Raw genomic sequence first — 27725 nt, 5'->3', positions numbered from 1 at the left:
AATAAGACGGGGCTGAATGTAAAAGCTCTTGAGTTAGGGCAGATCATTCACTCACCATCCTATTCCCAGGTCTTCTTCACTAATAATTGATAACTTAATCATGATAATCCAGAGAAATATTTTCCATAAAGACATCATGGATTAGCAGGTCTAATCAATGCTACATACTTGGCCCTCTGAGAATTAGTATTTGAACTGGTTAGAAGAGTGAACGTGGATGAGTTACTTGACCTTTCTGGGTCTCTTCATTATCTGTATAAAGGGGATAATATTATTATCTAGTTCCTGGGGTTGCTATGAGAATGAAATGAGTATGTGGAAAGAACTTAGAAGTGTGTAGTATGTTTTGGTTTTATGTTCACCTGGTATGGACCACATCGTCTTCTGTGGCATTCTGACCAAAGCAGCCCAGCCTTAGATGCCTAGCTAAGTAGTCAGTCATTTCATTTCCTGTGCCCTGGTATTTGTAGAGTATGGGTGTACTGGTCCCAGCTCCTTGGTGTCCTAAGGACCAGGAATCCTGGCCTTTCCTTTGACCTTTGACCTCAGCTCTTTGGCCGGTCCAGTCAGCCATGGACACAACTCGGTTCAGAAGACACACTCTGCCAGCAATTGGGCTTACCACACATTCTCACGTGGGCTCTAGACCACAGCCTGGAAAGCTGGGCCAGTCCATGAAGGCCCTCCCCAGGGCATGGACCCACTCTGAACCCTCCAGATCTTCTCACCAATCTTTCCTCAAATATCACACATCTCCTGTTAGGCCACTAGACTGAGGTGGTTCCAATGCCTTGGCAGCCCACATAAGCAAACCAAAATCTAAGTTTGTAAGGGCCTCAAGGTTAAGAAATTGAAACCTAAGGACGATCAATCACAAACAGCCAACTAGGCTTTTCCAAATAAGACAACTGCTTAAGCCATAGGCAATCAAATAATATCCTGGCTTTGATTCTGCCTCTTCTCTGTAGAAGTCTTTCCCCCAAGCTCCTATCAGTGGAGCGCTCCTAACCACTTCCAACTTGCTGCTGCAGAATTCAAATCAATTTCTGCTCAAATAAATTCTTAAAAAATAAATTTAGTATGCCTCAGTTTGTCTTTTAACACTTCTCAGCCTCCCATCACTGAAATTTTGCTTCAAGAAAGAGCTCACCAAGGCAAGCCTTTTAAAGTTCCCAAACCTGGCCGCATGTCAGAATCACTTGGTGAGTTTGTTACAAACAGATTTGCAGGCTTGTTTCCAGACCCCCTGAGTTAGAATCTCCAGGGGTGGTAGGTACCTGGAAGTCCTTATTAAGTAATGAGTTTCCCAAGTGATGTGGATGCACCTGGCCTAATACCAAAAGTGAACTAAACTCAGCCCTTCTCTGTGTGTGCTCTCTGATGCAGCAGATTTCATTTTCAGAGAACTGTGTCTGGCTTGTCTCCTTTTCAAGTGCGGATGCTCTGGGGAGTATCTCTTATCAGTGACACATTACGTATCTCTCATCAGTCGTACATGGAATAGGGAAGGAGACACAGAAAAAAGGGAGTTTGCCCTCCCTCCCCATTTACCTGAAGCCCAACTCTATGCTCCAGTTCCCTCCAGGCAGAGTTTTATGGTTGTTCCCAACTACATTCTTGGCTCCACAGCTACACTTCTGGGGAGTAAACACTTTAGTTGTGTGTGTGTCACACAAGTCCTGTTTGTGCTATTTTTTAATAAGGTTACTGGCATTGGAAGACAAACATTTCTCTAGGTACAATGGATATATATTATATATCATGGCCTTTCCTCTCCAAAGATGAAATAAGCAGTTACAGTGTGAGTGGGGGATACAGCCAACAAGATTGATGTCCTCCCTCCCCAAATGCATGTATCAGTCTGCCACAGTTTGAGGCTCTGCCTCTGGTTGTCCCTCCCTCCGAAGGCTTTGTTCACTCAAAAGAATGGCTGCAATCTCTCCAGCAACAGGCCAGCAGCTCTGCTTTCCCAGGCGCAGAGGAGCAACAAAGGTCACATCACATGATGCTTTGACTTGGGGAAACCCGTAAACGGCTCGGCTTCTTCCAAACTTAAGACGAGGGTGTTTGTTAACACAGGCGGGCCTGGCTGCTGCTGCTGTCCAACCTATGCCGAAATCCTGGCGAGGTTTGTCTTGGGTGTCTTGATATCAACTTCTCTGGGAGTGAACGTGTCCAGCCCACTAATGGCTAGAGGCTGCAAAGTATGTGCTGGTGTCGATGAAACACTTAGGAAGTGGATATGTTGAAGTCTGTGGTGTGTCTGCATGTGAAATATCAAAGCGAATTTCTACTAAGCAGACCTTTCATGTTTCTAGGACTTTCCCAGTGTGATGGCTCCCTCTGGCAGCCTTCCAGAGGACTTTCTGGATCTATTTCTCGACTGAGTCTTCTCCAAGACAGGCCTTCAACTCCTGTGCAGGCGAGGACACACCTGACCTTGCCTTCAAGAAGTGGAGACAGTTGTTCTTCTCAAGGCGTGCAAGCTTGCCTATCCTAGATGCATTTTTGTATTCTGATAGATCTTTCTCAGCTCTAATCACAATTGAGACAACTCTGCAAAAGATATGGGAGGACTTTTTAAAAACAAAGACAAAAAACTTTGCCTTTGAGTCACACCATTTCAATTTAAGTTACTCACTAGGTCAAGTCTGTTTTCATCCGTGTCTCACTGTGCCATTCTCCTCTGCATTTCTCTTCCCTCTATAAATCACTGAGAAGGGCCAGGAATTGAAAAACCACAAAATACATTAAATATGCAGACATTTTCTTAAATTAAAAAGTCCTCAAACGTCTCTGGGATTTAGATTAGTATTTTGGTCTGAAATGTTATTTTTGCAGTACTTCTCAGCAAGGAAGAAGGCAATTAAGACAATCTGAACTGTTCGAAGGGCAAGAAGAAACTGACAAGCAGCGTCTAACTAACCAGGGGAACCTCTGTCCTGCTTCATGAAATGAATACCCCCAAAGAGCTTCTCTGAGCTCAGAGTAGGACCTAGGACAAAGGACTTTCCTCTCCACCCCCAGGCCAACTTGATGTGTTCCCAGGGAGCTCCAAAATTGTAATAGTTCAGGGAGAACGTGAACCTGTTCAACTACGGAGGGAGTCGCGGAGAGGAACCTCTCCTGGAATGTGCAGGTAACACTGAAGTCAGCTGGATGCTGAAGATGATGGATGCCCCCATGGAGTGACGTCAGGTGCAACCTCCCCCAGTTTACCTCCTATTAAAGCCTTGTCATCTCAAACAGATTGTTTTCCCTCTCCCTCCCAACGTGCGCCAAATCCCCAGTGTTGAAGTAGCTTCCTTGAATGACAGCCATGGTTTTCAAACTTTAGCTTGCATCCGAATTACTTGGAGGGCTTGTTAAAACAAATATTGTTGGGCCCCAACCCCAGAGTTGCTGGTTCAGAACGTCTATAGTGGAGCCCCAGAAACTGCATTTCTAACAAGTTCCCAGGTGTTGTTCATGCTGTTGGCCCTGGGACCACACTTCGAGAACCAGTGAGTTAGGGTGTTATGAGCACTGTGGTTAAATTGCAAATATCTTGGAAGAGCACATTAAATGTTAACTGACACATAATATAGTAGAGTGGGATATGAGCTTAAGCTGCTCCTGAATTAAAAACTACTGTTTATGAAGCCCATATTCTGGGCCTCTCGTAAGTCTAATAACGATTTACATCTTATTTAACCCTCATAACATCTTATGAGGTGATTATTTATTCCAATTTTCAGATGAGGAAACCTAGGCTTAGAGAGAATCAAAGAAACTTTCCTAAGGGCAAGTCATAGGGGCAGGATTTGAACCCAGATCTGTTTCTTAAAAAATCCATTCATGCTATTGAAAAGCTTTAGGATAATCCAAGAGTCAAGGAAGATAGAATGTCTTAAGCTAACAAGATTCCCAAGGCTGCCCTTAGTGTATCGGGAGGCCCCTTGCCAGCCAGGGACCTAATTTGACTGGTCCTGTGTACAGGGAGGAGAAATGCTGAAACTGGAGACAGCAATTTAGAATTTCTCCCTAGATATGGTGAATTCTGTAGAGGCTCTTAAATGACTCAGCTAATTCTTATATTTGAGGGTCTTGCAGGATTTCTACAAGGATTTACTGAAAGAAAGAGGCAAATTTCAGGCTGGAGACTGAATCTTGTTAAGGAAGGGAGGATTGGTGATTAGAGCAGCCCAGGAGGACAGAGGAAGGGGAGAGCAGTGATCTAAAGCAAGGCTTCTCAAACTTCTCAAGTACCAGAATCACCTGGAAACCTGAGAGAGGCCCCCATCCCACTTCTACAGGTCTGGGCCTCTACCTTCTCTCTTAGCTCTCTGAGCTTCTGATACACACCAAAGTCTGAGAACCACGACCGAAACAGGATTTTCCTAACTCGGATTTGCCTATGAATCACCTGGGGATTTAGTACATCAGGGTGGGACCTGAGATTGTACATTTGGAACAAGCTTTCTGGTGATGCCATAAGTAGCCAGGTCTAAGAGTGATGGTTTGCAAGCATTTTTTTGTTTGTTTAAGCACTGCAGTTCTTTCTTTAACAAAATCTTAGGGAAGGTCAGTTGATTATTTAAGATTCCTCTCCTACTAGGAGCACCCAAGGTGCTTTGACTGCCCCTCTGTGGCTGACAGGAGCACTGATTAAGAACTGCCATAACCCTGGAAGTAGGTGCCAAGAATGCAGACCTAAGCCTGTGTACATGCCGCTGAAGATTTGGGCTTATGGTCATCAGCACTTTGGGAGTTTTTTATAGGTAATTTTTTTATAATTTAGAAGTTTCCTCACAGCTTGTTTTAAATAAGCCAGGTCTGTTGCTCTGTAGTCACTGGAAACAGAAACCCTCTAAAAATGAATAGGGATTGTGCTTATTTCAGACCTGCAGGTGGGGCAAGAATTGGAAAGCATGTGTCCTGCTGTGCTCAGAGAAGCAGTGGTCTGGGAGAGGAAATGGCACTGGAGAGAGACCCCAGAGCCACCCCTGCCAGAGGAAGGATGGGGAGCTGGCCCAAACTGGGGGCTGTCCGGTGGGGTTTACTGGTAGGAAGGCTTCATTTCCACTCACAACCTCTGGAGTCAGCCATGACTGGACAGGTGTGTGTGCGCACACACACGTGCATATTCTGTCTATAGTTCAGGGTTGATTGTCTCCTTGGGGTTTTCCCCAAGGCCCTAACCCAAGCCAGCCCCTATAAGAGTGGCAAGCATTTCTCATGAAGCAGCACATGTTACTTACTGGATCAGCACACACATTGTGTGCTCTTCTCTGCAGCCTGGCTCAAGAGTAGCCTACATGGGGCACCTAGAATAGCCTAGGTGGGATCAGACCTGAGCACACCCGAGGAGGCAGTGAGGGCTATCTTTATTCCAATTTCCCTTTCAGTACCCCGTTTCCTCCACTGGGCATATCTCTCCATGCAAACCAGAAGCAAACATCGTAGCATTTGGCTTCCTGACTCTTTGACGAGTCGGCTTTGCTCCTGACTTCAGTGTCACCCTAAAATGCAACAACAAAATTCCCTTCTATTTGATCCCTGAGACGAATGACTTACCCATTCCAAGTGTACTTCCAGAGCAGGTTACTGTAATAAATAAAAATACAGCATTTAAAACATATTTACTGACATATTTAAGATGGGGAAGACAAAACATAAGAGAATAAAGGGAAAGTAAACCAAAGAATGAATAAGACCCAGCTTGGGTGATAGGAGAACATAACCACTAGCAGTATGACCTTGGACAAGTCATTTCACTTTCTGTGCCTCAGTTTATCTGTGAAGTGATAAGAACGAGAATGCCAGCCTCAGAGGGTTGTTATGAAGATCAGCTGGCATTAATACAAATATAAAGCCCTTATAATAGTGGCTGGCACATATCACTCCAGAGTATTAGTTGTTATTATTATTATTATTATTATTATTAACAATATTGTCCTAATTATCAGAGTAAGGCATCACTGACCTTGGAATAAAAAAAACCTGAAAAACAAAAATTTCCTCCAAATGCATGGTTTTTACCAGGGAAACTGAGCAAAAGTGCATTCCCTAACTTGCATCTAGACACCCCATCCTTGGCTGCAGACTTGAGATGGCAGCCCACCCAAGGGTATGAGAGTTCTAACAAATAAGGACTTGTGTGGCTAACAAACCAGTGGAGGAATGACTCTCTAAGGTTGAACTGTAGGCCTGGGGCAAGAGCAAGAACGCTCACTTACTGGCTGTATGATCATAGGAAAGCAAGCCAGCTCACTGACTCCTTCTTTTTTTAAATTTAAAATACATTGGGCAATGGTTATGTACTACATACTAAGAGTCCGAGAAATTATTGTTTATTAGGGGAAATAACACACGATTGACTCACAGCAATGTGGCACAGTAATGCTAAGGGCGAGGTGAGATCATAAAGCATGAAGGGAGAAGACAAACTCTGCCTATGGGAACTGAAGACTTCACAGAGGAGGGGAGGTTTGGGCTGGTGGAGCTCCCTTGGTGGAGGTGTGGTGGCATTCCTGACAAAGAGAAGGGCACTGCATTAGCTCAGAAGCATGACGTGGCATGGGATGTGTGTGTGGCTAAGGCAGGTGTGCGTGAATGATTCCCTGACTAGAGAACAGGATCCTCTCAGCAAGGATGTAGTAGACAGAGCCTGGAATTGCACTGACCAATACATTAGCTGCTCCGAATATAGCCAGTCTGAACTGACATGTGCTGTGAGTATTAAAAGCACACCAGATTTTGAAGACTTAGTATGGGGAAAATATGCAAAATTTAAATTTTGATTCCATGTTGAAATGATAATATTTTGGATATATTGGGTTAACTAAATTATACTATTAAATTAATTTCACATATTTCTTTTTACTTTTTTAATGTGGCGACTAGGAAATTTAAATTTTTCTTATGTGGTTTGCATTCAATTCCTATTGTATGATGCATGTGTAAAAAGACAGACGGGGGACAGATTGTGAGGGACCTTGAATGCCATGCTCAGAGGACTGAATTTTATCCAATAATGGAATAGAAAATTTTTGAGGATTTTGAAGCATGAAAGTAATAGAATCAAATAAGTGTCCTGATACGACAACTCTGGTAATAGTATGGAGGCTGGCATGAGGACAGGACTGGTGCAGTAGTATAGGGGAACGGTAGTGAAAGCCAAAGCATAGAAGTAGCTGTAGGAATGAAGAGAAGAAGTTGGATTTAGAAGCCATCATGTAGTGAGCAGGACAGGACTTGGAGACTACTTAGATATGGAGGGTGAGGGAGAGGGAAGCTGACTCCAGGGTTTTCAGCTTGTGTACCCGAAACTAGGATGATGGGAGGAAGATCAGAAACTGCAGCAGAAGATCAAAAGTTCCTTTGACCCTGAGACGCTGAAATGCCTGGCGTACCTTCAGGTAGAGGTGTCAAGTGCGAATATGGATTTAGAGGTTACAAGAAGAGAAGGGGGATAGATAGAGATTTGGGTGCCCCCAAGCCTCAATTTTTTCTCATTTATAAATTGGAGATCATAAAATCCATTAAACCTACCTTATAGAGCTATTTGGAGCATTCAACAAAATACCAAATGTGAAAACACTTGATAAATTGTAAAACATGAGGCCAATATAGGCTCTTCTTCCTAAGAGCTCATCCTTACCCCACAACCTATTCCTGTCCCCTCCCATAGGGCCACGCTTTGGGCAAGCTTGTCCTGTGGACAAGATAATGAAAAAACAAGGAATCAGAGCATGACAGCCAAGGACAGTGAATACACCCCCTGAAGAGGAACTGGCCTGGTTTCACCACCAGGCGCCATCTTGGCCCTTCCCGTCACCTATGCATAATTAGAACTTTTAGATTCTGGTTATCAGTAAAGATTTCTGCGCCAATATGTATTCCTCTTCCCACATTCACCTGCAAAGTTCTAGGGCTTCATCATTTCTTTCTTTCTTTTTTTTTTAGAAGTATATGAAAAATATATGACTCTGCCCTGGGCAAGGTAGCAGAAGGTACTGGAATACAGAGCAGGAGAATTGCTAATGTTTTTCTCCCAGTTCTGATGAGATGGCAGTTGCTGACAGTCATGTTTTGTGATCACAGACTGTTCTGCCTACTCATATTTCCAAACCCAGCTTATGATTTATAAATTCTTTTTTTTCTGATCTTCCAACTTTTCCTCAGTCATAAGTCTGAATCTGTGCACATAAAAGTTCGACTATCTTAATTTCCAACATTCCAGAATATCTATCATTATCTCTAAGATTACATTAAAAACCTAGCTCCAAATCTCAAAGCAGAAAATCATTTTACATCTGCTGTACTATTTAAGCAGCAAGCATCTTGTCCTTTTTCTGAAGGAGAAGAGAGGGAGAGGGAAGACAGAGTATCTCCAAATTAAATAATAATAAAGCATCACAATTCCAAAAAACGTGGGGTCCCCAGAAGCCAGAATCTGCCTGCAGGATGTAGCAATGTCACACCTTCTTTGACCTTCCCACACAGAAAATAAATGTGAGTGTTCTGAGTCTTAATTCACAGACTGCATTGAGGGTTAGTTTTAAATAACGGGTCATAACTTGCTGTACCTGAATATATTTTTTTGGGACAGAAAGTAAGCTTCAGTCCTGTCTCAGCGACTGGTGAGACCATCACAGTATATACGTCCCCGCAAGGTATCTCGGTGATATCACAGAAACTGAGGCCAGCGCTTGGGGCACAGGTGAAAATGCCTTTGGAACCATAGAGGTCAGTGCTGTAATTGGCAGAGCCCCTGGTGGCTTGCCAGTAGATCCGAATGCCATTAGGGCCGAGCCTATATAATTTCACTCCCAAAGGGCAACAGGCACCTGAAGGATAAAAATAGGCAAACAGACAAAGATTGCTTATTCCCCCATCACACAAACATGGCCTTTATTACTATGGGGAAACAATATAGGTAACCCAGTCTAAATGATATATGATTAGAGCAAGATTTGAAGAGTTATACCCAGTAGTTCTTTCCACGGTGGGCCGCATGATTAGAGATCCGTGTGTGCGCGCGCGTGTTGGTGGGGGGTGGTGATGGTGCATGAATTTTCAATAGAGAACAATGGTGAGTCAAAAAGCCCTCAGTTGGCAGATAGGTGTTGTAGGTGACTCAAACCTTCTGAGTCAAATGCACAGAGTCTTTGTCAAAATCCTTCATAATGCCCTCGTTTCATGGGATTTTCAGTGGGATTGAATTTGAATACATTTAACTGCTTTCAGGTTGAATTGAAAGGACCTACTTTGATGAGCTGAGTCGCATAACTAGCCTGGGGCGCAGTCAGTCACAGAACAGGCAGACGAGCAAGCTTTGCTGGTCCACACTTCACCCAGGCTAGCTGACTAGGTACTTTTTTTTTCTTTTTTTTCTTTTCTAAATACCTTGAGCAAATCACACATTAGGTGTCAAGCAGGGCACCAAATGGTGGATTCCTTGGTAATTAAAATAAAGATGTTATTTTACAATTAAAAAAAATTCAGTTATACATAATCAGGCTCATTTGATTTGTTCTCCAAAAAAAAAAAAAAGGTTTTTTTTAGGTGTGAAGATAATCAATGAGCCATATTCCCAGAACTGGATATCAGGGTGAGAACTTAGGCAGCAAATCTAATGAAACATATTGGGCCAAAAGAATGTATAAACCACCTTATATATGTGCAGCACTTATAAACGCTTTCACATTTTGATTATTACTATTTCTCTTACCAGTGAGGAAATGGAATCAGGGACCATAAGGCAACACAGCTTAGAAGAAGCCATATCTTTAGACTCCTTGTTGAAGATTCTTTCTACCAACCCGGGATGGCAAAATTATATTTCAACTCTCCCATCTCATGCCTCGCGGCAGACACAACTAACTGGTCATTGAACTTTCCCGTTAAGCCTGACAGGCTTCCTTAGACTTTTTCCAAAACAGTGCCCCAAGCAGCCACTTCAGTGGACTAAGTCATACAAGAGAAGTCTGATTTGTGAACCCTGGACCACTTCTGCCTTCTCTGCTATTCCCTGATGGTTTGGTCTTTGTGGAAAACAAGCTACAATCGTGTCGGTAAACAGTGCTCTTTTAGTCCGTGGAAATAAGAAACCGTGGAAGGAGCTGGCGTGGTTTAGAAGAGAGAGGTAATAGCATCATAATAGTAATGATGAGAAGAAAAAATTCAAGTCAAATAGGATGTATGATCCAAATGCTTTCTGAAAGCTCTGTCAGACTGAGTTATTCTGTGCTGCAGGTACCTGTCCTCCCTTCAGAAAAAGTGTACCCGAATCTTGTTTTCAGGGGAGGCAGTGCCCCAGCTACCAACAGAAGCCTCTGAGGCTTTGAGGTCCTAGGTCAAGAGGAAAACCGTAAACATTTTAGAAAGTAATCTGGATTTATAATGCAAAGCGGTGGAGATGCAGCATCTTTTTAAATGAGAAGGAAGGGCTAATATCTGAATCTGTGATAGTCAAGGTCCTTATCGATACCGTAAAGCTAGAGTTTAGAATTCACTTACTAGAGGAATAACTTTGGTAGGCGCAGTCTGCAGTCAGCCCAGTGGCACTAATTGCTTTTAACACCACTGTGTAATTGACGCCACATGTAATGCATCCCAGCAGGCAGTGGTTTTGATGGGTGTGACACTTCGACTGTCTGGTGTGTGACTCCAGAACTGTCATATAGGTTTCGGCTCCGGTCCCAACAGTCCAGCTCATGTTGACTACTGATTGGGTGACCTGAGTTACTGTCAGACTGGCGGGACAGCACGGAACTTAAATGGGGGAAAAAAAGAAAGAATTGGGGATTTATTTCCACTGAGGGTTATTTGTGAAAAACAACCAAGAATGGCATTTTGCTTGTGCTCCATTCAAGACCTTCAATCGTTCATCAAAATTTCCTTTTGTTCAGCAAAATCTCATTTCCTCTTGTACATCATTTAACATCAACTGTATATACAGTGGGTGCTTTCCCCAAGAATGCAGGACACTAACTGACTGGGCAATGTGATGTAGAATAAGAGAGAAATCATTTGTTATCCCCCAACTTTAACAATTGCTGCTGCAAATTTCAAAGCCACGACTGTATGCACCTCTTCTCCCAATATCACATTCCATAACATTTGCATTTTGCCTTTCTCATGCATTCACGGTACATAATTGACATAAAAGCTTGAAATATTCTTAACCATACCACAGTCAAATCTCAAGTTTTTAGGGACTCATTCAATAGGATATAAGACATCTAGAATCTTCCTGTGTATTTGGCATTGTCTCTATTCTGCTGCTTTTTATGGTTCAATTTTTATAGTCCAAGTGCCATCTATTGTCGTATATAAGAGAAAATAATGTCCAAAAGCTTTAAAGTAATTTCATTCATGAAGTTATAAAACAGTAACAGCTTTCTTTTATCTAGTTCTTACTATGCACCAGGTACTATGCCAAGTGCTCTGCAGAATTAATTAACTTAATATTAACAAGCACCAATGAAGCCATTATCCCCTTTTACCAATTGGGAAACTGAAACTTCAGAAATCATTGTTTAAAGAATGACTTGAAAAGTCGGAGCCAAGCAAATAAACAATAAACTAGCAAACTTGGTCCCTGGTTGGTTGTCGTGGTAGACTGTGTCACGGGAGAAAATGAATTCCAACAAATGTTCTTGCAGCCTCAATGTATCCCCCCTCTGATGTCAGTGTATGAATACCGGGGGCGCCACAAAAATGCATACACATTTTAAGAAATGTTATCTATGTGTCACTTTTCGAAGTTGAATTGAATTACATAGCAATGTGTAGTATGACGTTCGCTCAAAAGATGGCGTTAATCAAATGAATGCTATCATCATTCATTATATTACAATTTTAATACAGTTTTTTCCTTTCTTAAAATGTGTATACATTTTTTTGGCACCCTCTGTATATTAGTCTCCTGATGATATATGTACAGAACTTGTTCCCAAATGTTGAAAGTTTTATCCTTTATTCTTTTATTCGGGGCTCTTTGAAATGCCTTTGAATTTATCGTATTTCTATCAGATTTAGGGTAGATCCAGTAAGAAAGTTCATGTCTTAAAACAATTCCTAAGGACCCCCACTGAAGTCCATGGGCAGGCTGGTGGTTGCCACATACCTGTTTCCAGGGGCACACTGTAGCTGGGCAGGCTCCGTCCCGCCTGTGTTTTGGCCACCGCGGTGACGGAGAACACGGAGCCACAGGGCAAGTCCCCCAGGCTACAGGACTCGCCAGTGCTGCGGCACCGGTACAGCCCTTTCTCTCCCCGAGCAGTCACTGTGTAAGTAGCGTCACTGTTACTGGATCGCCAGTGCACGTTCAGCATGGAGAAGGCATCCTTTGAAATATTTTTTATTTCAGGACTGCAAGGAGCTAAGAGATTTTAGATTATGAATTGAAGCACTGAGAGTCAAAAATATCACCTGTGCCATTTGGCCTACAACTGATTTCCCACCCCACCCCCCAAAATAGACCATTATACTTCGAACAGTACCATGCGTGAAGGCCAAATTCATGGAGCCTTTGGGTGGAAACCTTGCTGACACTGACATAGGGTTTTGGGTTCTTAGAGCGTTGGACTAACTGGAAAATGTTAAGGAGCATTTTGAACTCCAAAAGCAAAAATAATTAAGACAGACATTTGTGGTCTTAACCTTCATGGTGTGAATACAGGCAGGCCCTAATCCCAAAGGCAGGAGGAAAGGATTGGCTAACAGGCAAAATCTTCCACTCTCCGCCATGGTCCCCACAAAGACTGGTTAATGGGAGTTAGGCGTTTCATAGTTCTTGCTGAAAGCTCATCCTGAGGGACACAGCTGGGGTGAATCGTTCAGACATCAGTGAGTGAAATCATGGCCGTATTGTACCTGTGGTTATCAACTGGGAGGTACATGACGTATTGCTGCCCCGGACTTCACTGAAGGAATACACTGTGATGTTGTACTTGGTGTCACACTCTAGGGCTGAAAGGGTGCAAGCAGGAGCAGTGTCATTGCATTCAACCGTGTTGAGCCCGTCTACAGCCTTGGTTTCATAAAGCTCAGCACCACGGACGGGAGACCAGACGATCTCTACTCTGTCACTGGACACCAACACAGGGTTAACGTCACTAGGACAACAGGGAGCTGAAAGCAGGAACAGGAGAATGGAGGTCAGTACAGGAGCAGCGCTGCAGAGGGGATGCTGCCTTCCCCATACCCTGAGCCTCTGCCATCACCCTCCTAAATTATTATAAGACTCCTACGGGTCTTTCCAGCTTTGATTTTGGCCTAACACCCACGACAGAGAGGCTAAATCCTCTAAGCATGACGTTCAAGTCCTTACATACAAGCTGTACCCAGTCTCCCTGGGTCTCCTGCCACAGCAGATTCCTCAATTCCCCACCCCCGATGTGCTCACATCTGCCTGTGTGGTTCCCCTTCTTCTGCGGGCCTACTTAGTCTAACTTCTAGATGAATAAACACAATCCCTGCCAAGTAGAATATCCAGTCCTCATGGAGAAGAATAATAGCAACAGTAATAATGATGGTAATAAAAATATTGGCATTGCATCTTATGGCATACAAAGACCTTTTCATACTCATCTTCTCATTGTGATTTGTCCCATTCTGCACAGAGAATACTAAGAAACTAGCAAGGTAGAGGTCATTCTCCCCATTTTACAAATGAGTTGGTGGGCTAGTTAGGACTTGAACGCAGGTGTCCTCCGAAACCCTCTACACTGAGTAGTATCTTTGCCTCCCTGTTTTCTGGTCTCGAAGAAGGAGAATTCCTGAGACAGGATTGCATCCCCTTCAACACCCAGCACAGGACTGAACACTGAGTAGATCTTGGTGGAAGGTTCAATTTTTCAGAGCAAGTTTCAATAATTACATCCCTTCCCTTCTTTTCACTCCGAAACTTTTCATCCTTCTTAGGCTTGGGTCCACGAAGCCATAATTTCCTATTCTGGAAGGATGTTCTTTCTGTTCTTGGTCCCAGATGACTCCTGGGGTGGGGGAAGGGGGTCTATGTAAGTCACTAAGAGCAATAGTAGATCCATTCTGCTGCTGAGTTTAGTGAACTCAGAACTCCCTCTACAAACATCAAGCGTAACTTACCTGTGGTATAATTGAACACATCACCCAAAGGACTCTGCCCTGCCTTGTTATAGGCAAAAACACTAATAAAGTAAGTGAAGCCACACTCAGAGAAGAAGTTGCACTGGGTGAGGGATGTGTTGCAATGTACTTCCAAACCATCATCACTCTTCACAAAAGCTACGTAGTAATCGCTCAGATCGACATTGGGCCAAGACACAGACAGGTGGCCAGGGGGATCTTCTTGGATTGTCACTCTTCCAGGTGCACAAGCAACTAGGAAATGATGAATAATAAACAGTTGTGAGAGATTTTCTTTGCATCTCCAATAGTCCAGGATACCCGATGCTAGGAATATATCACATAGTATGTGCAAACCAACGAGACATTCCCATACGTCCCCAAAATTTCTCTCACACCATACATGCTAGACTGTGTCGGGAACAGGCCTGGATTGCCTTGGTTAATATGGTCTGTGTTTCTGTGTGAAGGCAACGCGAGAATCAGCATGGGGTGAAGTCTTCTGAAGCAATGAATTCAAATGAAGTTTATTCTTTCAAGCTCTAAGCTTTAAAATGGTAGTCATCGCTAATGGAAATGTTCCTAAAATATGTTATACAATTCTGGGCCATGGGAAACACACAGAACTTTCTAAACCCAGTTCCTTTATCGATAAGTCAAGGTCGTTCCCACGATCATGACTGACTGTGTTACATAAACTACAGTGGTACCTCCTGGACTGGTAAGTGTGCAGGGCTATTTCAGTGGCACTTTACCCTGGCTGCACATTAGAATCAACTGAAGAGCTTTGACCAAGTATTCGTACCCAGACTTTATTCCCAGAAACTCTGATTTCACTGGTCTTAGGTGGCGCCTGGGTATCAGGATTTTATAAAAGCTCTCCAAATGCTCTTAATGTGCATCCAAGATTAAAAACACTGGGTGATTCTCTCCTGCATTAAATGACTAACTCGGAACTGCTGGGCTTTTGAAAATGTATTTCGTATCTGTTCCTTCACTCTCAGCTATCCCATCTGGATAATTATTTCTAATGTATCATCCACGTTAACTTACAGTTGTTAAAAAAAGGAGCCAAATCACCAAATTTGTTATCAGTGACCTTAATTTAACATAATTATAAAGAAACTGTGGATCTGAGGGGTTGGCTGTACTTTTTTTCTGTGAAATAGAGTGTATCCACTTGGTGATGGTTCTTTTCCTCTCAGCTCGGAAGCCTCTTACACTTAGAATGACATAATTCTGATGTTTGGAGACAGTGGACATTATTGTAATTAGCCACTTTGTTTTGGCTTAGAGAAGTGAAATCAAGCAAACTTGGGCTTGAATTCCGGCTCTACCACTTATTACCGTGTTTCCCCGAAAATAAGACTGGGTCTTATATTAATTTTTGCTCCACAAGACTCATTAGGGCTTATGTTCAGGGGATGTCATCCTGAAAAATCATGCTAGGGCTTATTTTCCAGTTAGGTCTTATTTTCGGGGAAACACGGTATCTTTTGGGCTCTAGGAAAAATTATTTAACTTCTCTGAACTTCAATTTCCTTATCTGGAAAAGGAGATATTAGACCCTACCTCATTGAGTGGTCATAAAAATCAAATAAAATGATATATTTATAATGCCTGGGACATAGTATGTCTTCACTAAATGTTAGTTCTCATCACTAAAACACATAGATATTTCTAAATAGAGGAGTAAACCTCCACATATGTATGTCTTTATCTCCTTGATAAGAATGAAAATGGGAAGGCATCTAAACACATATTCAGAACTATAGATAGCCCATTTTAATTTTCACAAAACAGCTCCCACTACGCCTATGTCTGTGAAACATCATGGAAAAAAGAGGTCACTGTCTGTAGTGGACAGTCAGAGCTGTGTATAATTCAAACTGGATCTTAGAATTTTTACAACTTTACAAACGAAAAAGAAAATCAGGAAAATAAGGAAAGATCTGGACTAGGAACAGGCTTCCTGATTTTCAAAGTTCTTTTTCCAATGCAGTGTCTGGTTTCGCTATCACCATGGTTTAAACTCATCAGAACGTCCAACTAAATGCTTCCATTGGGGCCGGCCCGGTGGCTCAGGCGGTTGGAGCTCCATGCTCCTAACTCCGAAAGCTGCCGGTTCGATTCCCACATGGGCCAGCGGGCTCTCAACCACAAGGTTGCCAGTTCAATTCCTTGAGTCCTGCAAGGGATGGTGGGCAGCGCCCCCTGCAACTAAGATTGAACATGGCACCTTGAGCTGAGCTGCCTCCCTGATGGCTCAGTTGGTTGGAGCAAGGGCTCTCAACCACAAGGTTGCCAGTTCGACTCCCGCAAGGGATGGTGGGCTGTGCCCCCCGCAACTAGCAACGGCAGCTGGACCTGGAGCTGAGCTGCGCCCTCCGCAACTAAGACTGAAAGGACAACAACTTGACTTGAAAAAAAAGTCCTGGAAGTATACACTGTTCCCCAATAAAGTCCTGTTCCCCTTCCCCAATAAAATCTTTCAAAAAAAAAAAAAAAATGCTTCCATTTACACCAGGCTATTGTTTCCCCTTCTTCCAGAGTGTTCTGGAGCAGCAGTGTCAGGTGATTATTTGTTTCCCATCTGGCAGTCACTTTGGCTCGCCAGCCCCATGGTGAGCTCACTCTTGTTTACATACCAGTTCTCAGAGTCACTGCTGGAGTGGATCTGCTATATCCAGCCTCATTACGTGCTGAAACTGAAACCAGGTACTCGGTTCCACACTGGAGAGAGGCGATGGTGCAGGAACTGAACGTTGTGCTACAGCTCAGCTCGGAAGCGTCACTCACAGCCATCACGGTGTAGTTGAAAGCTCCTTCTGTTGGTGCCCAGGAAACAGATGCCTCCAGAGCCCCGCTATCAAAAGAGACTTGAATGTTGGCAGGCGCACGAGGACCTACATGTTTGAGAGACAATGAAGATTTTGCAGGAGCCCCGAGAACCCAAGGAAGATGTGGCCTAACGAGTGCTTCTATAGGAAGAATGCACAGACGCAGAGTGGCCCGGGAGGGAGCAATCACCTGAGGTTGGGAACAGGCAGCACCACATCCTACAGGTGACTGGTTTCCTAAAGCGTTTCTCTTCATTTGTTTCCCCACGTTTTAAGAAGTTTTAGAGACTTTGGATTCGGCCTGACTTTGCTAGGGGCTGCTGTAACAAAGTTCTACAAAGTCAGGGGCTTAAACAACAGAAATGTATTATCTCGTGGTCCTGGCGGCCAGAAGTCTGAAATCATAGACATTGGCAGGTTTGGTTCCTTCTCAGGACTATGAGAAAGGATCTGCTCCAGGCCTTACTCCTGGGCTTGTAGATGGTGGTCTTCATGTTCATGTGGCATTCTCCCCTGGATGCATATGTCTGTGTCCAAATTTCCTCTTTTTAAAAGGACATCATATTGGATGAGCATCTCCCCCAATGGTCTCATCTTAACTAATTACATCTACTACAAAATCAACATTTCTTCAATACCTGCAGTAAGCATTTAAACTACCAAGGCACTATAAATAAACTCATAATAAATTTAAATAGCTGCTGCCAGCTGCTCTGTGCTCGTCACTTAACACTGCTCTTGGTGGCTACAATGCATAGGCCTTCTCATTAACCAAAAAGGAGATATGGGGGCGGAGCTGAGAAGACTTACTTGTTCTCTGATTGCAGGTGGAGTCATCCCCAGGGGTTCCGTTGGCGTTCCACGCATAGGCCTTTATGGTATAGAGCGTCCCAGAATCTAAACTGGTAAATGTCAAGGTGGTGTTTGTGGTATTCTCTTTCCATATTCTACCCAAACCGTTGGCTCGCATGATGGACACAGAGAATCCGACGGCCGTGTATACAGCTTCCCACTGCACAAGAATAGAGTCTGGACTTGGAGAGTGTACTTCTAGAACTGGGGCAGCCAACACTACAAAGAGAAACACACGTGCATTTGCACTATGAAAGTTCAGGAAAGGATAATTCAAATTTAGGAATAAGTATCTTGAGGTTGATTTATCCATATTATAAAATAATCATTTGCTTTGCAAAAGGATTAATGGCAGAGTTCCATTAAAAATTGCTATTTAGCGGTGGCTGGTTAGCTCAGTTGGTTAGCGCGTGATGCACGTAATACCAGGGTTGCTGGTTCGATCCCCACATGGGCCCCTGTGAGCTGTGCCCTCCACAACTAGATTGAAACAACTACTTGACTTGGAGCTGATGGATCTTGGAAAAACACACTTAAATAAATAAATAAATAAATAAATAAATAAATAAATAAATAAATAAATAACTTTAGAAAGAATTCCTATTTAATTGTGTATGAATCATAAATGTCTCGGCAGAGGAAAGGGGAACAGATAAATCTAGTATTAGGCATTACTTTCAATGGGATGTTGGTAAGATAAAACCTCCCTGCAATCATAATATAAATCCGTGGGGGAAATGATGGTTTAATACCATTCTATGGTGCACACAATCTTTCAGAAATACGCCTAGGTACAACTTTATGAAACCAATTTAAGTAATGCTGATGACAAACTCCAAATGTTTCTATTTCAAACAAGTCACAGTGCCGCAAAATCCCTTCTGTGTATTTTTTATTCTGTATGGTCTTGATGGATAACTGAGGTTAAAAACACAAATCCCTTTCTTAGAGATTTAAAAGCAGGGATGCTTTTAAAGATGCCAAGAAATGGTTATTTTCCAAAGGCAAAGCATCTGGAATTTAAATATCACCTTCTCCACAGATAACTGAATCCCTCCCCACAAGTACTTTCACTTCTGGGAATTCACGTGACACAAAATTACATCATGCAATTGCCGCCTCAGTATAACTGTTCCAGGTGACAAGGAATGGCTCACAGAGGAAGAGCTACCTGTCTTTGCATGCTTTGGAGGTGATGCCTGGCTTCTCCCAGCGGCACCGATGGATCTGATAGTGATTTGGTACAAGGTGGCAGCCTTCAGGCCCGTCACAGTGCCTGGGGAATTGGCCACCATGGTTTCAACGACAGTGTCCCCATCTTCGGCAGTGAGGAGGTAACTGGTGGCCCCTGGCACTGTAGCCCATTCGACAGTGATACTGTTGCTGATTTTTGAATATGCCTGATCAATAGTGGGTATTTCGGGAGCTGAAAGAGATTTTGAAGTTGTGCATTAGCTAAGACACCTATAAGAATTACTACTTCTTTCATCATTTTACTTTTCAAACTACATTATTCTTGTGCCATCCTTCAGATATGAACTTTGCCCTTACTTTCCAGCTCAAGAAAAACAGAGAAAAAGAAAGGCGAAGCTAGTCTCCAGCAGCCAGAAAGCTCAAACCTTTCATTCAGGAATGGAATTTCCAAGAGGTTTTTCCCAGTTACCTCTGGGATAATTTACCCTCTGCACTTTTAAAAGAGGTAAGAGTGGGAGTGATTGTGAGAAAGAACTCTGAGAGGAGAGAGAGGGTAATCGAGGGGCTTTATTCCAGAGGATTCTACTCTAGTTTGGTATTCTGGGAATTTCCCAGCCTGCTTTGCCACTGATGTCCCCTCCGTGCCTCATGACTAGCGCCACTGCCTCCTGCCAGCGTCCACTTCCACTCCCATCTCTGCTGTGGCCGCATCTCCATTCATGCACTTTGCACACTTCCCTAATGGCGTTTAATCTAATACAGGAAGGAGGGGGAATTGAGTTCTTTGTTGTATAATTATGCCATCTTACTTTCTTTCATGTCATTAGAGTGGAACCATTTTCAGATTCTTCTATATGAAATAAAAATAAACTGTATTCTCCCTTTCTCTATCAAAATATCTGCCTCGGTATAAGAATGGGCAGCTCCGGTCCCTCCTCACCTGTGCCTGAGGACGGTTTGGCAGGGGGGATGCAAATGCTTATGTCATGAGTTTATATTAGGTTGGTGCAAAAATAATCACGGTTTAAAAGGTTAAAAATCATAGCAAAAGACGCAATTACTTTTGCACCAACCTAATACAAGGCATTCCTACACTTCAAGTGTGCGGTAGGGGACACAGCACGGTAATCAAACGTGTTACTTTGCAAAATTCCACAGACACAAAAATGCCCTGAAAGGAGGAGATCCAAGTGGAAGAAAAGGTAAAAAAATAATAGCTGGGTTTCAGGTTTGAAACTGGCTCCTGGCCTTTTATGTTTAAGGTACAGCGTTGGCTAGGTACAAATCACTATATGCTGAATTCAGAACTACTGGGCAAAACCAAACCATAGGGCAAAGAGGAGAAACAGCAAACCAGACCAGGGGGGTGATTTGCCGGTATCACCCCCCAGCAGCCTCCCACCTGCCAAATCCCTATGTGCATGACACAGACAACATTCTCTTTCTGTACCAACAGCCCAGAGAGTTAGCTTTGGCAGCACCTCAGAAACAAGAATGAACAAAGTCTCCACTGTGCACTAGCCAGACATTCCTTGAACATCACCCAGGACGGTCTCCTTTGCCATCAGAAGAAAATGAGGATGGTTCTATATTCTAGGGAAAAGTTGCAGGCCTGTTCATCTTAGCCATTTGCCAGCAGCTGACTCTGCAGGAAGCCCTTTCTTCCCTCTCCCTCCCCCCAGCAGGTTCCTATTTTCATCCCTTTCCCCACACACACATCCCTTTTCTGCTCCCCAGTTACTTGTCCTGTGTTATATACCTTCTTTCTTATAACTTTGTGGTGTCTCTCAACTCCTGTTTCCTCTTACCTCCTATATTAGCCAGCCCAGCTCAGTGCAAGGGAATAACTTCCTGGAAAAATGACAACCAAACTAGCCAATGACATGGGAGCCTGATAGTGCATTCACGGAGTGGTTTGAAAGGCATTAAAAGGCGAGCACGACACAGACGCTCTCCCCACAGGACTGTCAGGAGTCTGAGGACTCCCGAAACTTGGCCCATTGAATTGAGCTGGGAGAGGCACACCTGCTCGGAAGGAGTGTTACAGGAAGCCAGCATCAGTGGGATGAAACACAGGATTCCACGTGGAAATTAGCAAAGGGTTTGGATTCAGGAGCTCTGGGTTTGAGCCCTGACTCTGCCATTTACTTTTGCTTGTGAATGTGCACAAGTCATTGAATCTCTTCTAGTCTCAGTTTTCTCCCTTGAGATTGCGGAATGTTAATATTACTTGTCCCTGAAAATAAGACCTAGCCAGACAATCAGCTCTAATGCATCTTTTGGAGCAAAAATTAATATAAGACCTGGTCTTAAAATTATAATATAAGACCCCGTCTTATATTATAATGTAAGACCCTGTCTTATAGTAAAATAAGACCAGGTATTATATTATATTACATTATATTATACAATATCCCGTCTTAAGACGGGGTCTTATATCCTATAAGACCATGTCTTATAGTAAAATAAGACCTGGTCATATATTAATTTTTGCTCCAAAAGACACATTAGAGCTGATTGTCTAGCTAGGTCTTATTTTCGGGGAAACAGGGTACCTACATCTTAGGATTCACATTGAAATGTAAAATACCTACATTTTAGGATTGCTGTAACAAGTGAAACAGTGTATGTATGTAAGGGAACTTTGAAAGGTAAAAGGGTGTGTGTGTGTGTGTGTGTGTGTGTTTGTACCAGGATGAGCAAGTTTTGGTTCTGGAAAAACCAGACTGCATGGCACTGCCATGGAAGGGTGCGAGGGAAAGTGAGATTCTGGGGAGTCCACTATAAGCACAGGCTGGAGATATAGACTGCCTGTTTTACACTTGGTTCTAGGGCAGAATCTGAACAGTAACAGCAATAAAAAAAGATCAACACCCCTGTACTTTGTTCCCCTTAAAGAGACGAGAAGCTTGAGTGGGAGGTGTAGGGCTCCATAAATTAGCAGCAGTTCTTCACTCTCTCTTAGTTCTGTTTGGCCCACTTAGTGCATTGATGAAAGAGGAAACGTTATTCCCTAGATGAGCAATCAACCATTCTGATGAGTCAAAAGTGAAACCCTTTGATTCTCCGCATCTGTGCATTCCACCAACTCGGAGATCGTAACTTAGCTCACATGGTCCCAGTGGCTAGACACAGATAAAGAGCTGATGCCCGAGGCCAAAGAAAATTGAAATACACACACCTAAAAGGAAACCTCCTACATGGTATCAATAAAACACATCCATCTCTTGAAAAGCTGGGACAAAGGAATGAACAGCACCATCGGCATCTCAGCCTGCCCCACGTGCTCTCCCAAACAGTGAGGGACCAAACAGAAGCTCGTTTTGAGGGCTCAGTGTATCTGGGACCGTCTAAGAGACAGCAGAGGTAGATTTTGTCCACTCAAAGGCCACTTATTTAAAAAATTGCTTTGTACATGGCCAAACAGTCCTTCTCATAGCTTCCTGTTCAATTCTGAAAGTTTCTCAAAAACAAGATAAATGAATAATAAAATATGAAATAATTTTTTAAAAAACTATTGTACATGCATGGATTTTATGGCTCTGCCATGTCTGTATCAAATTTTTATATTGCCTTATTTATACTTCCTTTTCTGTGGTATAGACAAACTAACATATAAAATTGTTCTTATGTGGAATTGCTGAGAGGTTCTTGGTGATATAATCGATATTATATAGTTCCTTCAGATCATCTAAATCCCACTGAATATAAATTTCCATTCTGGGGGCTTAGATTTCTTTTCTAGAATGTATGAACCAGGGGAGGCCTCTAGGGAAATTATCCTTGCTTTTAGTCATTTATTCAAGAAAACATGGTGACAAAATCTTTTAAAAAGAAAGCTCTTTTCCAGCTCTGAGTTATCATTGTCTATATTTTAAGGAGGCAACGTTAGAAGTATAAAATCCTTTTTTATTAAAGTAGAGAATCTTGAAATTTTAATCAGAAACATTTCCAGTTTTCTCCTCTAATTTCTCAGAAGACAAGTTAGGAAAGTTACATAACTTAGACTCTTGACTATTTGTGACTGAAATTTTTGTTTCTTTAACTGAAATGACGATCATGGTAATATTTTACTAATGGCTGACTGTGTTTGAGAAAATCCATGACTACAGACTTTATACATCTCAGTGCCCAATAAAAATATCTTATGAGGACTTATCTTTGAAGTGTGAGCCCTGTATTTGTCTTCCCGGTTCCATTCACAATGTGAGTGCTCAGAAAAGGTTGAATACTTTGTCCTGCTACAGCCTTTATATCTCAGGGTAGCCCAAGAACGAACAATGAAAATTAAAAGCAAATACGGGGAGGGGAAACTTTCTTTTCTGAAAATTTTACCTGTTTTTGCTGAGGCAACCTGAAAAGGAAAGTTTAGAAAATTAGAACCATAAAGAAAAACATCATTTGGGAAAACGTAAAACATCCATCAGAACAGTAATAAATTTAATCCCAACATTTTTATACATGGTGTGCGCAATCTTGCGATCCATACAGATTGTTTATTTGCACAAATCATTTTCCAACACTCAAATCTACCACAAAGCAATCCTAAACAGAATTTAGAAGCGGGAGGCAGATCACATTACTATTTCATTTTTCTCCCTGAATCTGCCTATTGAACTAAGTCAGAAGCTGCTGACAGATTTTTCAGAAATCTTTGTTCTTAAAATATAATGATAATCTTGTTTTCTTTCTCTAGCAAATCGCATTAAATTTCAAACACACAAACATACACAGTCTTGGTGTGGTCCCAAAGTATTTTGCTTTCTATCTCTCCACCCTCTACACCCTCAATAAACGAGAAAGATAATCAGTGTGTCTTTCTTTCCCTATATAGTTGCAGGTAGGTCAGAATGGTCGACTCACCATTTGAAGACAGATAAGACTGAATCCAATCAAAGACAAACATTTCTTGGGTCTCCCAGCCATTCTGTTGGCCACAGCACTCACATGGCACACGGCAGAGCGACTAGGATCCTCTTTGGTCCCCAGGAGGGGGGCACTGTTGGTCGCTGGGATGTGGGGCTGTGATGCTGGGAACAGACCCTGGGAAGTGGCTCCTCCCCTCAGTGTGGAGCTGACCTGTAACTAGGGGCGGTTGGAGACTGGCAGGGACGAGATTGCAAAAACTGAAAAAAAGAAGAGGGTTGAAAGCCATGCCAAGAGGGCCAAAAAGCTACTGTAACCTGGGTTTTAAGGTAACACGGAGAAAGCTCTCCTTTTCTTAAACAAACAAACATGGTTGTTTCTAAATAAGCAATTTACAAAATTGTACAGGAAATTGTTGATATAGTGGAATGATCATTTTAAACTTGAGGGTCCTGACTAGTTTTATTTATTCTTTTTACCTTGGTTTGTTGATCTTACTGTTGCTGTTTCAGTAGAATGATCAATCCTGCTATATAGGGAGCAATTTGCTGCAAAACTTCAGTATCGGAGATGAAAGGGCAGGGGGCTGGAGGTGGGGAAATTAGGGAGAGGTTGCTTAAGGGTACAAACTTACGACTAGTAGATAAATAAGATCTGCAGATCTAATGCACAGCTCGTGATCATAGTCAACCATATTGCATTATAAACCTCAAAGTTGCGAAGAGACTAGGTCTCCACTGTTATCCACAGGAAAAAGAAGTGATAATTATATGATGTGATAGAGGTGTTTAGCTATTGCTACTGTAGCAACCATTTGCAATATATAAATGTATCAAACCAACACTCAAACTTACACAATGTTATACGTTAAATATATATATATATATATATATATATATATATATATATATATATATATATGTAAAAGACAAGGAGCATGTCCCCGCGCTGAAAAGATAGTGGAAGGGCCTTGATGAGTACATTAAATTCATCCACCCCCACCCAGTACCACCCTACAGTTCCAGGACCTTTTATTTGCAGAGTCATCTTCCAAGTTCAGACTCTTAATAATAAGTAGCATGTAATTCAAGTACTATAATATTTAATTCTAACAATAAACAAGTACAAAGACAACCAATAAACATTATTAACTGACTTGTATGAAATCACATAAGTATTAAATGGTGGATCTAGGATTAAAATCCATCAGTCTGACCTCTGCTTCCAACCAAGATAGGGTAAAATGGATTTGACTTACCCTCCCTGACTTCAAGACTTACTATAAAACTACAGTAATTAAGACAAGATTCACTATAAGGATTGGCATCAAGATAGATAAATAGATCAATAGAACAGAGTCCAGAAATACACCCTGCATATGTAGACAATTGATTTTTCAACAAAGATGCCAAGGCAATCCAATGGAGAATGGAGAGTCTTTTCAACAAACCGATACTGAAACAATTGGATGACCATATGCAAAAAAACATTAACTTTGATCGATACTTCACACCATATAAAAATTAATTCAAAATGGATTATAGACCTAAATGTAACACCTAAAACTGTAAAATGTTTAGAAAAAAGTAGGAGATCTTTGTGACCTCACGTGAGGAAAATATTTCTTTTTTTTTAATTAAAGCTTATTGAGTTAACAATTGTTGGGGAAAAGATTTCTTAAATACAACACTGAAAACATGATCCATTTGAAAAAATTGATAAACTAGAACTTCATCAAAATCAAGAACTTCTGCACTATTACAAGGATGAAAAGACAGACAAACCACAGACTGGGGGAAAATATTTGTAAATCACATATTTGATATAGGACTTACTCTGCATCCAAAAACTTTTTACTTAAAAATTTTTTTAAATAAATGTGTATGTGCATATGTATGAGTATATGTATATACTCTCATAAGAAAACAAACAACTCAATAAAAACAAAGTACTTGAACAAACACTTCACAGAAGATATACAGGTAGAAAATAAGCACATGGAAAAGCCCTCACCATCACGAGTCATTAGCAGAATGCAAATTAAAACCACAAGGAGATACTACTATATACATATTAGATGTCTAAAATTAGAAAGAAAAACAGGCAAGGATGTAAACAACTGGAACTCTTATACCTGGTGGGAATGTTAAATGGTACCACCACAAAACAATTTGGCTATTTCTTAAAAAGTTAAACATATACTTATTATGTGACCCAATCAGTTCCCTCCTAGGTATTTACAATGGAGAGTGAAGGGTCTGCAACGGAGAGGGAAAAGTTTGTAGGGACAGTAGATTGGAGAGCTCAGTGGAATTAAAGAATTGTTGGAAAGGATACTAGAGGAAGTAAATAAAAAATATGGGAGTTGGTGATTAGAGAACAGGATATTTGAAACAGAAACTGGAGAAGTTTCAGTTATTGGTAATGGCCAGTTTTAGGATGTCACCATGAGAACTGGCAGCTGAGGTCAGGTAGAGGAAAAAAATCACTGGAGGTCAGGAGATCAAGAAATTGAGAGACATGAGTATTGGAAAGATTGTTTAATGGATGCTGGAATCACTAAGAATTACGGCAGGAGTAGTGAGGAAAGAGGTAGTGGGCCATCTGTCACATTCTTTAAGTATGTATTAAAATACTAGGGGAGTATCTCTCCAGGTCTGTGATAGTAGATGGTATAATCTGATGACATGAACTTTAGAGGAGATGGGAGGTTCAGAGAAGAGGGAGAAAAAAATGGTCTGGAAGAACCATGATTTTATGTTTGAAAATGATTTCTGGCCGATGTCAACTATAGTTTACAAAATAGGTTATGACAACTATTGTTGTCAAAATAGGTTACGAATGAGTGTTATTGCTGAACAGTTCCATTAGGAAATGATGCAAATAAAACAGTTGTTTTGTAAGACAAATTTACTAATTAAAACTTTGAATTAGCAAATTTGTCAATTGTCTGAAATTATCCTTCCAGGAATGGGAGCCTGCAAAACAGTAAATGCTTGAGTTTAGGTCCTGAGGGATACAAAGAGGAGACAAGTAAAGGGGAAACAGCTACAAGACAGAGTCTGTTTAAACATTCTTTGTGTATTACCAGGGTTATATTAGGGATATTAAGATTGGTTAATATCCGAAGGCCAGGAGAGGGGCAGAAAATAAAAGACAAAGGCTCCAGCGGTGGCCAGATGGCTCAGTTTGTTGGAGCATGAGCTCTTAGCAACAAGGTTGCTGGTTCAATTCCCGCATGGGATGTTGGGCTACGTACGCCCCCTGCAACTAAAGATTAAAAATGGCAACTGGACTTGGAGCTGAGCTGTGCCCTCCACAACTAGGTTGAAGGACAATGACTTGACTTGGAGCTGTTGGGCCCTGAAAAAAACAACACTGTTCCCCAATATTCCCCAATTAAAAAAAAAAAAAAAAAGACAAAGGTTCTGGAATGAGAGAAAAATGTTAGGATGAAGTGTAACAAGTCATCAGCTTTCTAGCCCACAGTCCCTGTCTCCGTGCTTTCTGACACCAACCTCCTTCACTAAACTAATGTTAAATATTTTAGGTTTTGTTACTTGGTAGACAAGTCCAGATATCAAATCTGTAATGGAAGAACTAGCTTTTGGTGAAACAGAAGTTTTCTTTCTGATATAAAATAGTGGCGGCCGAGCACCTAGTTGTACGGCCATTCTCATACATCGAATCCTCAGAGACCCAGGCTCCTTTCAGTTTAGTCTGTCACCCGTAGGGAGAGGCCCTCTTCCTCTCGGTCTAAGTTAAAGCTTCCCTATTATATCAAAGTTCGAAGCAGCAGAATTCAATAAGGGGAGAGGAAAAAGATCAACTATATGCCAGTAAGCTCTTAAGAGAGATTCCCGCAGCCACTTAAAC

General features: G+C 41.9%; 1 protein-coding gene across 1 annotated transcript; it reads right to left on the bottom strand.

Annotated features, from left to right (window-relative positions):
- Nucleotides 1–1680: 1680 nt before the first annotated feature.
- Nucleotides 1681–24601, bottom strand: FNDC7 (fibronectin type III domain containing 7). The gene is made up of 13 exons (XM_019746494.2): nucleotides 23847–24601; nucleotides 23319–23337; nucleotides 18961–19215; nucleotides 17748–18008; nucleotides 16746–17003; nucleotides 14098–14352; nucleotides 12865–13122; nucleotides 12116–12370; nucleotides 10504–10758; nucleotides 8571–8831; nucleotides 5557–5586; nucleotides 2642–2713; nucleotides 1681–2556 (listed from the first exon to the last, which is right to left on the bottom strand). Exons 1-12 carry the CDS (start codon nucleotides 23907–23909, stop codon nucleotides 2658–2660), a joined length of 2226 nt encoding a protein of 741 aa, XP_019602053.2. The 5' UTR covers nucleotides 23910–24601; the 3' UTR covers nucleotides 1681–2556; nucleotides 2642–2657.
- Between the last annotated feature and the right edge of the window lie 3124 nt (nucleotides 24602–27725).

Source organism: Rhinolophus sinicus, linkage group LG14 (genome assembly GCF_036562045.2).
Source record: "Rhinolophus sinicus isolate RSC01 linkage group LG14, ASM3656204v1, whole genome shotgun sequence".
Lineage (NCBI taxonomy): Eukaryota > Metazoa > Chordata > Mammalia > Chiroptera > Rhinolophidae > Rhinolophus > Rhinolophus sinicus.
The sequence above is the reverse complement of the archived record's forward strand: the minus strand, read 5'-3'. Positions and strand labels throughout refer to the sequence as shown.